The 16,122-nt window shown below is 30.6% G+C and overlaps 6 protein-coding genes and 1 pseudogene across 7 annotated transcripts, besides 1 other annotated feature; 2 read left to right on the top strand and 5 right to left on the bottom strand.

Annotated features, from left to right (window-relative positions):
- Positions 1 to 12,904: part of a mobile genetic element that runs on past the window's edge.
- TVAGG3_1047460 (integrase core domain containing protein family) lies at positions 285 to 1,250 on the top strand (the record flags this gene model as incomplete). Its single annotated transcript, XM_051255684.1, has 1 exon — positions 285 to 1,250. One exon carries the CDS (start codon positions 285 to 287, stop codon positions 1,248 to 1,250), a length of 966 nt encoding a protein of 321 aa, XP_051081258.1.
- TVAGG3_1047450 (uncharacterized protein) lies at positions 1,271 to 1,543 on the top strand (the record flags this gene model as incomplete). The annotated part of the gene is made up of 1 exon (XM_051255683.1): positions 1,271 to 1,543. One exon carries the CDS (start codon positions 1,271 to 1,273, stop codon positions 1,541 to 1,543), a length of 273 nt encoding a protein of 90 aa, XP_051081257.1.
- TVAGG3_1047440 lies at positions 2,691 to 3,358 on the bottom strand (annotated as a pseudogene). The gene has a single exon. A coding segment is annotated over exon 1 (668 nt).
- On the bottom strand, positions 4,356 to 5,000 carry TVAGG3_1047430 (Prim-pol domain family; the record flags this gene model as incomplete). Its single annotated transcript, XM_051255682.1, has 1 exon — positions 4,356 to 5,000. A coding segment is annotated over one exon (645 nt), but the record flags the coding sequence as incomplete, so codon positions are not given.
- TVAGG3_1047420 (uncharacterized protein) lies at positions 5,360 to 6,025 on the bottom strand (the record flags this gene model as incomplete). The annotated part of the gene is made up of 1 exon (XM_051255681.1): positions 5,360 to 6,025. One exon carries the CDS (start codon positions 6,023 to 6,025, stop codon positions 5,360 to 5,362), a length of 666 nt encoding a protein of 221 aa, XP_051081255.1.
- Positions 6,719 to 8,557, bottom strand: TVAGG3_1047410 (phage tail repeat-like family; the record flags this gene model as incomplete). The annotated part of the gene is made up of 1 exon (XM_051255680.1): positions 6,719 to 8,557. The coding sequence occupies one exon, from the start codon at positions 8,555 to 8,557 to the stop codon at positions 6,719 to 6,721; it is 1,839 nt and encodes a 612-aa protein (XP_051081254.1).
- Positions 12,905 to 15,681: 2,777 nt separating the features above from the next.
- On the bottom strand, positions 15,682 to 15,948 carry TVAGG3_1047390 (uncharacterized protein; the record flags this gene model as incomplete). Its single annotated transcript, XM_051255679.1, has 1 exon — positions 15,682 to 15,948. The coding sequence occupies one exon, from the start codon at positions 15,946 to 15,948 to the stop codon at positions 15,682 to 15,684; it is 267 nt and encodes an 88-aa protein (XP_051081253.1).
- Between the last annotated feature and the right edge of the window lie 174 nt (positions 15,949 to 16,122).

Here is a 16,122-nt window from a genome sequence, read left to right as displayed (position 1 = left end):
ATTTCAAAAATAAAGTATTAACAGAAGAAGATATTGATGAATTATATAAATTATATAATCCTGAGCCACAAAAACCAAAGGAATAAAACACCCAGGTCCTTCAGACCATAAATGATGCACAAGCTTTAATTTATGATTCATTAGTTAAACCATATTCAGCCCGACTTTTAAATGAAGATCAACTTTTGGAATTCATCCTTCAACATAAACTCGAAGCAGGAAAGTATATCAAACCTTTATATACAGCATATTTAAAACAAATGAATAGAATACATCCAGAATTAATGAAGGGAGGATTGAATTCCAAAATCAAAGCAGATAAAATTAAACCACTTACAACACCAAAACCTCCAACAGTAGTACCTCCTCCTCCTTCAGTTAATCCTTCATCATTCACTTTATTATATCCATTTCAAACATTTAAGAAGCAAAAAAATTTTAAAAAGGATTTCAAGATATTAAATAAACCAATTGACCCGAAAATTCAACCATTAAAGGAAAAATTTAGTCGACCTTCATTTGCACCATATCCATATTCATACGAAATTGATCATCTGGAATATTCAAAAGGAAACGTTACTTATTTATTTGCCATTAACATTAACACTAGATATTTATATTGCATTCCAGTGAAAGGGAAAACAGAACAGGAAACAAGAAGAGCTATTCAATACTTACTAGATCATGAAAGAGTAGATAATATCAGGGGTGATGGTGATAAAGGATTTCAGGCAGCTATGGCTCATTATTTCCCACAAATTAATTTTTACTTTTCATCCTCTCCATATACGTTTCATAATAAAATAGTTGATGCGGTAATGAGAACTCTTAGAGATGCGTTAGGGGTTAACGGTCAGATATACTGGGATGGAAATCATGACTCCATCATACAACAGTTAGTATATTATTACAATAATACATGGCATAGAACTATAAACATGAAACCGGTGGAAATGAAAAATGATATTTCAAAAGAATGGGAATATATTAGAAAGCAAATGGAAAAGTTAAATGATGTTAAACGTGAACAAATTAATTCGGGGCTCATGAATTTTAAACAAGGAAATAAAGTTTTGATTCATCTCGATTATGGAAAAACTGATAAATCAATGACAAAAAGAAGACGAAGATTTGACACAATAGCTGAATTTGTTAGATATATTAACGGCAATGCATTAGTTGAAGTTGACAAGAAATTAATAGAAATTCCGATTTATTTTATTACTCCATTATATTTAAATAATATTTAATTTTTTTTATTTCGTAAGAAATGAGTGACAACAAAGCAGTCAAGAGTCCAGACAATGAATATAAAAAGAAACTAAACAGAATTAAATCAAAAATATGCTATTACAAAATGAAGTCGCAATGCGGTGGGGTTGAAAACGATAAAGAGAGGAAAGAAATAATCGAAAAATTAGAAACTTACCGTTCAATCATTAAACTGAGTGAAGCAAAAATAAAAGAATTTAATAGAATAAATAAATTGGTTGGAAGAGATGAATTTAATAAAGATGAATTTTTAAACTCTATCCAAATTTAATTTTTATTCCTCTTTGACAACATCTCTCTTTCCATCATTACTGCATAACCGCATTTTCTCAATTTTAGTGGTTTGTTATTTTTAACATGTTCTTGCATCATTTTTATCATTTCCTCCCTTGTTATGATTCGTGGTAAATTTTGAGCTTGTGGGGTATTCATTTATGATAAAATAAAAATTTAAATTATGCCGTTCTAAAGTTTGTGACAACATGACATTTTGACAACATCATGGGTTATTCAATAATTAATTATTTTTGAAGAACTGAAGGGGTCACCAGGTCACCAGGTCATTTCACTTCTCTGAAAAAATGAGACAACATGACATTTTGACAACATCATGGGTTATTCAATAATTAATTATTTTTGAAGAACTGAAGGGGTCACCAGGTCACCAGGTCACCAGGTCATTTCACTTCTCTGAAAAAATGAGACAACATGACATTTTGACAACATCATGGGTTATTCAATAATTAATTATTTTTGAAGAACTGAAGGGGTCACCAGGTCACCAGGTCATTTCAACTTCTCTGAAAAAATGAGACAACATGACATTTTGACAACATCATGGGTTATTCAATAATTAATTATTTTTGAAGAACTGAAGGGGTCACCAGGTCACCAGGTCATTTCAACTTCTCTGAAAAAATGAGACAACATGACATTTTGACAACATCATGGGTTATTCAATAATTAATTATTTTTGAAGAACTGAAGGGGTCACCAGGTCACCAGGTCATTTCACTTCTCTGAAAAAATGAGACAACATGACATTTTGACAACATCATGGGTTATTCAATAATTAATTATTTTTGAAGAACTGAAGGGGTCACCAGGTCACCAGGTCATTTCACTTCTCTGAAAAAATGAGACAACATGACATTTTGACAACATCATGGGTTATTCAATAATTAATTATTTTTGAAGAACTGAAGGGGTCACCAGGTCACCAGGTCATTTCACTTCTCTGAAAAAATGAGACAACATGACATTTTGACAACATCATGGGTTATTCAATAATTAATTATTTTTGAAGAACTGAAGGGGTCACCAGGTCACCAGGTCATTTCACTTCTCTGAAAAAATGAGACAACATGACATTTTGACAACATCACAGGATTAATGCAAAAATAAATTCAAATCATACTTTATAAAGCTTCATTCACAGGTATTTCATCGTCAGTAAATGATTCCTCATTATCGTTTGGTTCAATTTGTTTATATAATCCTTTCATTTCTTCTTTCAAAACATAATACCATGTTTGTTTACCATCTATTTTTCTTTGTTTCCTTTCACATTTATCCTTAATGCTCATTTGAAAGTTTTTGTCTTTCATGTCTGATGGTTTGCAGAATAGAGCATTTTCACACGTCATACCTGCACATAATTCATCATAATGTGTATTTATCCATACATCTAAAGGATTTGTTGATAACTCGATTAAATCTTGTTTGGCTTCAGTCATCGGAATGATTCGTACATTAAATGATGAAAGGTCGTAATTGATAAAATATGTTAAAAGGTTATCATAAAATTCCTTTGTGCATGAATCCATTAAATTCTTGAAGTAATCAAATTGACCCTTGAATTTACCATTAACTCTTAAAACTACGTATCTTCTGTCTCCAACTTCAATTTTGACAGGGTAAACGTTGTTAGTTACGAAAATGAAGTTTGCAACATTCTGAGCAGTTCTTCTGGGTTGATTCTTTTCATTAATTCTAATCTCATTATCCGTAATAATTGATTTCAAAGCGTTGAAGTTTGCAGTCTGTCTTCACCTACATTCTTGAGTTCATTAAGTACAAGAAACATTTTATTCTCAACTACTGAGTTGAAATTACCCGTTAGCTCACTTATTTCAGTAATGTTTTTACATGAATAACCAGCGAGAAGTTCAGAAATAATGTCTGTAAATCTGTTTTTACCTGTTCCCTGAAGTCCTTTCAAAATAATTGCTGTTTCATTCTTGATTCCAGGATGTTGAATCATTGATGCAATCCAGCCGAGAAGGTATTTATACACTTCATCGTTATTATCACAAATGGCTTCTTTAATGAAATTCATAAACATCTCAATTTTTGAGTAATCTACTTTTCGAGAATGTTGTATTTATAACCCTGAAACGTTGAGAAAACATCGGGGAATCAGATTTAAAGCAAACACCCTTAACGGTTAATGAGATAATTGATTTAGTAGTACATCCCATGCTGTTATTGTTTTACCTTCTTCTTTAAATAATTTAATCATTTTAAGTGACTCTTTCATGTTTGACTGAAGAACAAATGATATTTGATTCATTTTGTCATGAATATTAGAGTCCTTTTGAATGAAGTATTTGTTTCCACAATCTACAAAACGGATGACACGTGATAAATCCTCAATTACTTCAGAACTGTTTTTATACTGATGATTTTCAGACTTGCGTCTAATATCTGTTATCAAAAACGAGTCATCAAGTTTTATATCAAATGTTATTTTTGGCTTACGTAATAAAGGTAAAACATATTCATCATAATATTCCTTTTGATAAAGTTTTAGAATCTTCACCAAAACAAATGGAGAAGTCATTAAATGTGCATATCTACTACGTGCTTTTTCAAAATTACTTTTTGCATTTTCAGTTAAACTGCAGAAATTATAAACGTTATCGTATGCTTCATTAATTAAATGATCGGTAACGAATTAATAGCTTGAAACAGTGTGAATAATGTTATTTCTTTTTCTAAATTCATGTTTCCCCATCATTATGTACTTCAAAATCACAGATGCCATCAACTATGCTCTGAGCTAGTTTATCGTCAATGTTTACATCTTTGTTTTCATTCATTATACTCTTTATTTCTTCGCTCTTCTGTTCAACTCTTACCTTAATATTCAAATCATTTAATATATCATTCACTGTTCTGGTTAATGTTGAATCATAACTTCCACGAATGAATGAGTATGTAGTGATTGGTTCTGATGCATTCTTGCGAACTCTTGAATCAGCCATGACTACTAAAGAACGTTTTGAATCATCAATAGAAGTCATTATGTCAATATCATAATCATTGCAGGAATAACATTTAATCATTCTGTTCGAAACTGCATAGAAGAAATTAGTGTTGCAATAAATGTGAAGACCTCCTGATGCGGTTTTAACGATAACATCTTTATCCGAAAGTTTTGATAAAATGTCTTTTCTAACTGTTTCTTTAAGTTCATCATTGTACGATTTATTGATATCAACATCTATAATCGTTAAATTTGAAATTTTATTTACTAATAAAGCTGTACCAGTTTTCCTTCCTCTTCCTCCATCATGTTTGAGGTAGTTATGTAAATCAATCATGTTTTCACCAATTCTTTCGTTGAGGGTTTTAGTTTCTGCCACAACTAATTCCGCAACTAATGAATCAATAACTTTTTCATCAGAAACGATATAGTTGTTGTTGTTGTTGTTTGTTGCTGTCATTTATATAGGAATAAAAAAATAAAAATAATTTTAAAACTAACTTTATTTTTGGACTACATCAAATTTTCGTAAATGTTGTCAAAATGTCATGTTGTCTCATTTTTTCAGAGAAGTGAAATGACCTGGTGACCTGGTGACCTGGTGACCCCTTCAGTTCTTCAAAAATAAGTCATAACTGCCTTCCTCCTGTGATGTTGTCAAAATGTCATGTTGTCTCATTTTTTCAGAGAAGTGAAATGACCTGGTGACCTGGTGACCTGGTGACCCCTTCAGTTCTTCAAAAATAATTAATTATTGAATAACCTAAAAACATTAACGATAAAATATATTTTTGGTCGTTAATGACAAAAATAAATGGTTCATTTACTCACAATATTTTGTACAAAACGACCCCAAACTTTTAACTTCTTTTCTGCAGTTTCTAATGCTATCTTAGCGAGTTCATATTCTCTAAATTCTCTCTTTAAATCTTCTTGTTCCCATTGGTCTAGTTCGTATGAAGAATCTCGATAACCATAACATATCTCACGTTCATGTTCTAATTGTTTTTCATGCATTTTTCTAACTTCTTGTTCGAACAAAGGTTTAGCATTTTCAACTGTATCTTCGAGTTCTTCTTCATCTAATTTCTCATGAACTTTCTTGTCTATGGAGTCCATAATTTTTCCAACTGCTATGCAATATTTTGGAGAAGTCCACATTGCTATATAGTTTATAAGTCTTGGGTCTACATACGTTCCTCTAACCTGTTTGATTTCATCAGGAATTCCTGCATGAATTTTGTATAAAAAGCAACCGCCGGAATTCAGACGGTTGCTATATTCTTCACAAAATGCCTTATAATACTCTTCCCAGGACTTATTTTCCAACAACTTTCTAAAGTCTTTCCTAAACTGCTGACACATATTTGTTGCATTAATGTAACCATCCTTGTCTCTACGTAAGACTTCAATACCATTATAAGTGCCTTTTGTGAATGTTTCGCCATTAGATTTGTTCGTGAATGTTTTTGCTTCGACTGACATTTCTGTTCTTACATACAAATAAAAAAATAAAAATAATTTTAAAACTAACTTTATTTTTGGACTACATCAAATTTTCGTAAATGTTGTCAAAATGTCATGTTGTCTCATTTTTTCAGAGAAGTGAAATGACCTGGTGACCTGGTGACCTGGTGACCCCTTCAGTTCTTCAAAAATAAGTCATAACTGCCTTCCTCCTGTGATGTTGTCAAAATGTCATGTTGTCTCATTTTTTCAGAGAAGTGAAATGACCTGGTGACCTGGTGACCTGGTGACCCCTTCAGTTCTTCAAAAATAAGTCATAACTGCCTTCCTCCTGTGATGTTGTCAAAATGTCATGTTGTCTCATTTTTTCAGAGAAGTGAAATGACCTGGTGACCTGGTGACCTGGTGACCCCTTCAGTTCTTCAAAAATAATTAATTATTGAATAACCCATGATGTTGTCAAAATGTCATGTTGTCTCATTTTTTCAGAGAAGTGAAATGACCTGGTGACCTGGTGACCCCTTCAGTTCTTCAAAAATAATTAATTATTGAATAACCTAAATCATTTACTCACAATATTTTTGTACAAAACGACCCCAAGCTTTTAACTTCTTTTCTGTAGTTCATCCATTACTTCATTACCTAATTAATTACAGACATAAAATATATTTAGTTCATTCGGTAAGCCTAAACCCTTTGGGTTAAGTGTGTTCATTGAACTCTATACCATGCGAATACAGTCATAAATGGTGGCATGTATTCTTTACTTTGTCCCGTTGTTTGTGTATATCCTGAAACGAAATGTGTATGGTTTCCTTCTCCCTGAGTGTCACTCCAGTAACAATTTATGGCAAACTTAACGTCGTCTTTAACATCATATCCTTTACCTTTTGTCATTCCTGACCAATCCCAATATCTATGCTTATGCCAACCTGCTTGAGATGTGCTTAAATCTATGTAGTGACTATGTGCAGGTAAATTTTCACCTGAAATCGTTTTACTTCCCCCTGTTTCCTTTGAAGAGTTTGCACAATACAAAAACCTGTCAACTATTTGTTCCCATGCACCAACACCAAACATTACTTGAGGACCTCTTGCATCCATAGATGTATAAATAGAACCTACTGGGTTCATTAAATCAAACATATGAGATATTATAGGATTGTCTCTTTTGAACTTAAAATATAGTGCAACTATTTCAGGTTTCTTCTGGTTTGTGTCAGAATATTTTTTATAATATAATCTTATGTTTTCAGGGTAGGTAAAATCTTGACTATAATATTTATTTCTGTCATCTGTATAATAATATACTATTCTCGTTTTTTCTATTGCATTATATCTTTTATATCTATAATAATCTAAATATAATGTTAACTTTTGTTCATCTACATGTGGTGTTCTGACATCATCTCCATAGTCATAATAATATGGTGCTGGAGCTGGGTCAGGCAATGTCATATCTGCCATTTCATAAACTCTTAAATATTTCTTTTGTTCGTCTCCATATAAGTTTAAGTAGCAGTTGTTGTCTAATGGAACTTTAACTTGTGTGCCATCATTCTTTTTATAACTTACATACATTTCATTGTTATTTTTCGGAATGAGTTTCCACCGTATACCATTTTTTAAGGAGTGTACAAACTGCCATCTAAAATATTTATTTTCTTCATTGACAGAAAAGTCGCCAACAATAGTTTCAATATTTTTTGTTCCTATCAAACTTTGGTATATTTCGTTAACATATTCCTTATCTGCTTTCTTCCCTAACTCATCGTTAACATATGTTTTATCCGCTTTAAGGTCTAAACATCCTGAAACCCATCCTGTATCAGCTTTAGTTTTTAAAATCTTTGATGTCCATTCATGATACCATTCAACCATTTCTTTAATTTCATTATCTTTTTCATCCACATATTCCTTATCCACCTTCTTCATTAACTCACTATCCACATATTCCTTATCTGCTTTCTTCCCTAACTCATCGTTAACATATGTTTTATCCGCTTTAAGGTCTAAACATCCTGAAACCCATCCTGTATCAGCTTTAGTTTTTAAAATCTTTGATGTCCATTCATGATACCATTCAACCATTTCTTTAATTTCATTATCTTTTTCATCCACATATTCCTTATCCACCTTCTTCATTAACTCACTATCCACATATTCCTTATCTGCTTTCTCCATTATGTCATTTAGGAAACCTTTTATGAATTCCTCATTTAAATTAAATCTTCCAATCTTCAAAACTTTAGGAAATGCATTTAATGCGTAATATCTCTGTTCTTCTGGTGGAATTGATGTTATATCATCCGTGATACCTTTAATTTTAGAATTCATAAATAAAATTTCTTTTATATTTGATATCACTGCACCACCTTTGCAAACGAATTCGAAATGTTCATTTTTCAATACTATCTCCAAATCTCCATATTTCAACCTTTGCGTTTGTTCTGCCGTCTTTGAATTATATGCATATATGGCGTATGTAATGGTCTGAGGGACCTGGGTGCTTTGTGCCTTAAGTTGTTGTGGTTGCTGTTGTTTAATCATTTATTATGATTTAAAAATAAATATTTAATCTGTTATCTCATCAGCTATTTTCTCTATTTGAAATTGCCATAATATTTCATTCATGAATTCTAAATCACAATCAAATAGGTCAGTTACTCTAAATTTAATATTTGATAAATCTTTTGAATGAAGAATAAATGAATTCCCGGATAATTGAAACGGATATGATAAAGAAAATGTGTTTAAGTTGATGGATAAAATGTTTTGTATTGATGGGTAAGAGTTAGGGTCTAATGTTTGATGTGAAAATCTCATTGGGGTATTAACTTTATCACATTTGATTAAAATGAAATTGGAACCAGTGTCAGAATACAAAACATCCCCAACATCTTTTTCAAAATTTAATATTCCCAACAATGAACGAAGATGAGGAGTACAAAATTTAATTTTCAGTGGGAATTTAATAAGGTTATTTATTTCATCAAGTTCAAAAAGTTTATCAGGTTTTGATTTAAAATTTTCTTCATACCATACGATAAATGATTCATTTAAATAACTTAAAATCATGTTAATATCCCATTTCGTTATCACATTATTTATATACATATCATACGTTTTTTCATGGTCATCTTTAATAAATGATATATAATCTGAAGGGTCTAAAAGAATGGGATTAAATTTACCACTCACAGAAACGAGAGTAACATTATAAATTCCGCTAACTGTTAAATTTAATTCACAGTTATTATTCGAAATAATATTGATAATTGACATTTTTTATTACGATTAAAAATATGGTAAAGCGTTATTTTCCAGTGATAAATAAAACTAGAATAAGATTACCTCAAGAATTCATAAATTCAACGAATAAGAAATTCATTCATGTTATAAATTTTAGTGTTTTCAGAAAATATGAGTCGATGTCATATTCATCAACAGGTTATATTTCACTTCATTCAAATTTAGTTCAATCAAACCCATATAATGACCATTTCATAAGATTTTCAGATGGTATTAAAAATGTAATTGATAGATTAAAATATGAACAGATTGACAATATCGAATTTTTGGAATTTTGGTTTAAATATCCTGATGGAAAAAAGATTGAAGTTAAAGATAAAGCTGATACTATAACAAAAACAATTACAATGACCGATCCAGATAGTGGGGAACAAAAAGAAATAAAACAAACGATAGAAAACTGGTGAAAGGTCAATTATTATTGATTATGATTCAAAGGATTATTATTCAATAATGTTAATGCTTGAATATTAAATGGCCTTAACAAAGAATTTTTCAAGTGATATTTTATATTCATCAACTATTTTATTATAAATATCATTATATGTTAAATGAAGTTCAGTTGTTGTTCCGTTTCTTTGATATCTTAATTGTGCTAATATCCTTTATAGGATTTATTTTTGCAACTGTTCCGCAGCATGAAACCTCATCATCTATGAAAATTGAATCTTAACGTCTGAATCTTGAAACATCACAAAGAATGGCGATAATGTGAATTAATGATTCATAAGGTAAAATAATTAAACCGGATTGATCAATTAAATTTATTATTGAATCATAATTATTAATTATTATATCACGGTAAATTTCATTAATTCTGAATTAATGTCTATTTATATGGCGCATTGCGACTGGAATCGTTAGATTCCTGGTTCTCGATGTTTTGATAAAGAGGCGGGGGTATGTTGGATAAGTGGGAATTTCAACAGGTTCTTTACCGGGTTCAGATAAAATGATTGGGTCTCCATTCTCCTCATTCTTCGGTAAGTCACGAGTTAATAATTTGGTTGAGTTGCTGACCTTGTTAATTCAGGGCTAACATTAACTTTACATTTTGAATAATTCGTGATTTATCATCATTTACGTTATAACCAACCGTAATCTCTGCTTTTGCGTTTGTGTTCTTTTGACTTGTGAAACGTCTTCTCATTTATAATTGAATAAAAAAAAAAAAAATATATTTAAAGTTTTATTTAGTTGTTACGGTAATATCCAAGGTTCATCATTGTTTGCTTATACTTTCTTTGTAACTGCACCAATTATGTTATTGATATTGCTTTGAGTTTCTTCGCAGTCTTATTTATCATTTACAATATCTTTAATCATTTCATTACATGCATTCTTTAAAACCATCTGATTTTCTAATTTACGTCTATCACTTTTCTTTAATTAAATCAAAGTTATAACCTTGTTGAGAATAAAGTGGTTTCTTTATCAATTCCTTGAACGCTTCTGAAAGTGAAGATGAAGAAATTCTTGCCACTTGAATTGGTTTAAATTCTGCTTTCATTGCTTCTTTCTGTTCATTGAACACTGGATCGAATAAAGCAACTTTAAAGAATTTCTTAGCTGGAATTTCAGGTCTAATATTTGCATATTGACCATCAAACTGATTAACATATCGTGGTAATCCATCCGGTCCCTCTTCAACAGCATTTAATTCTTCATTGAAATAAGAATATGGATATAACGGTATGAATTAATTGGACCATTTTCACCTTCTCCAATGTATTGTTTAACAGCTTTTCCATGTTCATCAAATTGCATAGGATAACGTTCATTATATGCTTTACGTTTAGGATAATCCGTCATTGTTAATTTATACCCATTTATGACTTTAATATTACCTTGACCATCAGTAACGAAAACTTCATTTATACCATCAGGCTTTCCATTTGGTCCTGTAATGTCTGCTTCATGTGCTTCCCAATTTGGTCCATGACGTTTGGCATATGCTTGAGCTTCTGGTAATGTTAAAACGTTTCTCATTTGTTTAACATCCTTTTGAAGACCAGCAACAATGTGGACTAATTCTTTCATTCCATCTGGAACTTTCATAGTTCTATTATATCCACCCTTTTTGTTTGTCCCTTTTTTAATGGAACCTGTAGAAGATTTGCTATTTCTGTCATGTTTAATTATAAATAAAAAATAAAAATTAATTATAAAAAGTTAATCAAATTTAACACTTCCTTTATTTAAATCAACTATTATTTTTCCATGTTCACCTAATTGCTGATATTGTGTGTAAAGTTCATTAATGCTCATTGGTAAATTCACTTGATAAAGCATAACGTTCAACTGTTGACGACTAAACCCACTGAAAATGAAAAGTGTTGATAGATTTGATTTAATGTTTGTGCTTAATGCTTTGAATATTGAACAGCCATGAAGAATGAACACTGAATGTGTCGACATTGAGTTAATAACTGATTAAAATATGATTTCTCATTGTTATTAGTTTTGATTTCACTGCATCATCTAGAAAAATGAGTGAATGCAAAAATTCTCTATCAAAATTTGAAATAGAAAGTGTTTCAAATAATTCATCCCTTTGTTTATTAATAATTTTATCCTCTAATCCTTGCTTCTTGATTGTATTATATAATTCTTTATACATTAAAAAGTTTTTTAAATAATCTTCTGCTTCTTCTTGTGATAAATAAATAATTGGAATTTTGATTAAATGCTTTAAAGATTCAAATGTATCATCTGAAGGTGAACCTGAACGGTTGATATAAATTAACACATGTGAATGGGGGAAGTGTTAGCAATAATGATAATTTGTTTTAATATCGTTAATGTTTTACCTTTATTTTGTTTACCAATTGCTGCAGTGATTGAATTTAAGTAACATTCAGAATATGGAATTTTCATTAATTTTTCCTTAGATAGAGCATTTCTATTATCACTCAATGCTTCATTAATCATATCATCTATGTAGGTATTATATACATCTGTTAATTCTTCAGAATTGAAATCCATTTAATCAAAAATAAATTTATAATTTTAAACATTTCTATTCATCAATATTTCATCATATGAACTTCTATACTGTGGTGGTGTACCTGTTGGATGATATTTCAAACCTTCATCCGGTGTCCATGTCCAATACGTAGTCCTAGTAAACCAAACCTGAGGAGGATTTGTCACCTTTGAACAGTAAGTGTCATTTTCACCCTGAATGATTGGATAAGCTTTCACTTGTACTGTAACTTGTGAATTGAAAGTTTCTAATCCATCAAAGAATATACCCGCTCCATCACGTTGAACTGGAATAGTGCATAAGAATGAAGTTTGGTCTTTCCATGTTCTAGCTAATGGCGTGCCATTATCATCATTCAGTGGTCTAGTTAATGAGTCCTCGTATTCTTCTGTGCATTCATTCACTCCATCTAAATCAGAAGCTTGAAGCATACGTGTAAAGAATATGTCACCCACTGTGGTCATCGCTTGATCGGGGAAGTTTCTGGAATCTATAGTGACCTGAAGACCTCGAAGCATTGGATTTTCTAAAACCGTTCTTTGCATTGCATTCTTCGGAAATGTTAACACAACATCTGTAACATTATGAAGAGCGTATGAGAAATCTGAGCTAATACCTTCAGGAGTGATGCAACCTCCATTTAGTGAACGAACGTCAATATGTTGAGCTGGAATCATGAATGGATCTTCCTTACTGAATAAACGTGGTATTGCTTTAACTGATTCTTCAATTAAACCGTATCCTGGTGTAATGCATTTATCCTCTAAAACTTCCATCTTTGTGCATGAAATAATAACGTCTCAACTGTTGCGTCAGCAGATGTAGCGGCTAAGCTTGTAATTAATTTGGCAGGAAGTCCGATTTGTTGGAATTTGCGATCATATTTATAAACATGATTCATAATCTTTTCATAATTTTCATCAGTTATCTTTTCATAAACGTAATTTTGTAAATCAGCAACTCTTAACGGGTCAACCTGACAAAATACTAAAGTATCCCTGAAAACATAATATTTAAGAATGATATCACCAAATGATTTAGGATAATCATCGAACGCCTGAAATGCTAACAAATCATTTACCGGAATAATCATATCAAAAGTGACATCAACTTCTTCATTTGCTTTCTTGAAAACTTCTGAAGGGTCAATATATTTACCACATACTGAGTTATCATATTTTTGAACATTATTATATAACGAATGAACAAACTTTTTAACTTTCCTTTCTGATTTTGGTTTATATGTTGCAAATGCGAAAGATTCACGGGCGCAATCCATCTGAAGATAACCGGCATCACCTCTTTCGGTTTCTACTTCTAATTGTTTAAAGCTTTGATTTGATGATTTGTAACCAACGAATAAACGCATGCATTTAAAAGCGGCATCACATGTGAAAGCTTTATTTGAAACTAGAGTTGCTTTAACTTTGCGTTTAATATATGTGTCACCTAATTGGTTCACATCATGAGCCGGATTTGTAATTCTTAAATGAGTTTGTTTATCATCAAAATATGGAGCATCAGAGTCATAGCATGAACTTTCAAGTTCTCTATAATATCTTCTACCGTCATTCTTTGCGAATATTTCATTTATCTTTTCGAATGAATGAAACACATTTCCATTAATCGGTTTAGTGTTTGGCACCAAATAGTTAGTCGTCATTTATTAATAAATAAAAAATCAAAATTAAAAGATGAAAATGAATTTTTAATTTTAATGAAATAATCAACTATGGCTGCAGGTATATTTAAGAAACTGTGGGATAAAGTAAAAAGAGGAGCGCATAAAGTTTGGGAAACAATGAAGAAGGAGCAAATTGGATATTTAAGAATAAAGAAGCAATTAGTGACGTTGCTGAATCAATAACGCCAAAAGCCGCCCCAATAAGAGAAATATTAAATAAAGGAGAAAAAGTTTATCAAAGACTTCAACCGATACTAAGATAAAAATAATATTTATTTATTTTTCCACTATCTACCTCCTATTTTATTAAGTATTCCTTCAGCAATTCCACCAACTGCGTTACCTGCTTGTGCTCCCATTGCCGGATTACCTGCTTTAGTACCTAATACTCCACCTATGATAGTTCCTGCCGTTTTCGCTACTGGTGCCAAAAAGTTTGCAACGGGTTTAATAATCTTTTTATGAACCCAACCCGCAGCTTTCTTAATTCCATCCCATAATTTTTTAAAGAATCCTGCCGCCATTTCTGATTTAATATTAATTAAAAAATATATTTCATCACTTATATTCTAATTTTTATTTAAGGATACCCTTACATTGCGTAGTTAGAAAAAGAATATGATATTGTCATGATTGCTAAAGTTTTAGGCTCCAGAAATGAATATACATCAAACTGAAACAATTGATAAATTGAATGAACTTTTGAGAGGTTCTCAAATAAAAAAAAATTATCTAATTTTTTACAATATTACTATTATTTTATCCACATATGTATATATAGTAATTTGAGAAAACTTTTAGGAAAAAATAAGTTTAATAAAAATCTGAATTTTACTTGTTGTGGGATTGTTATTAATTGACACTCCAGACGTATTACTAATAGTTATGCGTATGCAATTAAAGTATTTCTGATGGACAAAATGTGAGATTTATATCAGATAATTCATTTCTACTATTAAGTTATTCATTTATGAGTTTGCACTTATTCGCACTAAATAAATAACTATTAAAAATTGTTTTAATTAATTGACACCATATAATAGAGTGAATTTTGTTTGATCAAACAACAATAGATGATAGATATAAAGCCAAGAAACTTGCTATTAATATGCTCTACTTGCTATTTCAATGTAAGTATGATATTTTCTAAATGTTTCGTTCAGATAACTTAGATATATTAGTCAAAATTTGAAATTTTAATAGCACATATATTAAAAATAATTATTATTCATAAAAGATTAATGAAATAGTAAAAAAAAATCAATCAAATTATAAAAATACAACATATGGTTTTTTATGGTTGTCTCATAATAGCATTTCATGAGAAAAAATATAATACTATTTATTTTTGCATAGTTCAATTTTTTTAAATAATGCAAGATATCCCGCCATTAGTTTTCATGAAATAATCCAAAAATCAGCATACACTTGAGAACATAGCAGCTCTACATGTTTTCGCTATTTATTTTCCAATAATATGAGGGGTTCACGGGATAAAGCTTCATTAAGCATAATTGATTACAATATCATCATATATATACCGAACATATAACAAATGGGATATTTGTATACTAAAATAAAAAAGGAGCAAATTATATAATTTTTGTCATGCTACTTATAGGTTCAAAAATCTTATAATATAAAAATATTTTCAAATACAAAGAAAATATGTGTTTATTTCAAATTTGAAAATTAGATATCTTGTGGGGTCCACTTTCCTCCTCTGTAATCACCTGTAGGGTTATCCTTAGGAAATCTTTTTGCATTTCTTGCCTTGTTGATCTCTTTTCTTGTTTCTGGTGTAGCTTTCTTTTGATTTCTGGATTTATTTTTCTCATATTCAAGTTTTTGGAGTTCGCGGATTGAAGGAGATATTTGGTAATTATTGACACGATTGTATATTTCTTGTTTGCATTTCTCTCCTTCGTTTTTTTGTAAAATTGTAACAGCCGTACGCATTTCAAACGATTTTGCGTTTTTTTCAACACAATCTTGTATTGTTAGTACCGACAATATGAAAGAAAGTTATACTGTATTTAATTTTAGCAATAAACAAAAAAATCTAAATTATATCTTTAGATACTAGGATTGATTTAATGACTAAGAACGCTTTTATCAATAATACCATGATTC

The sequence above is a fragment of the Trichomonas vaginalis genome, chromosome I (assembly GCF_026262505.1).
Source record: "Trichomonas vaginalis G3 chromosome I, whole genome shotgun sequence".
Lineage (NCBI taxonomy): Eukaryota > Parabasalia > Trichomonadida > Trichomonadidae > Trichomonas > Trichomonas vaginalis.
Note: the sequence above shows the minus strand (reverse complement) of the source record. Positions and strands in the feature narration are given on the sequence as shown.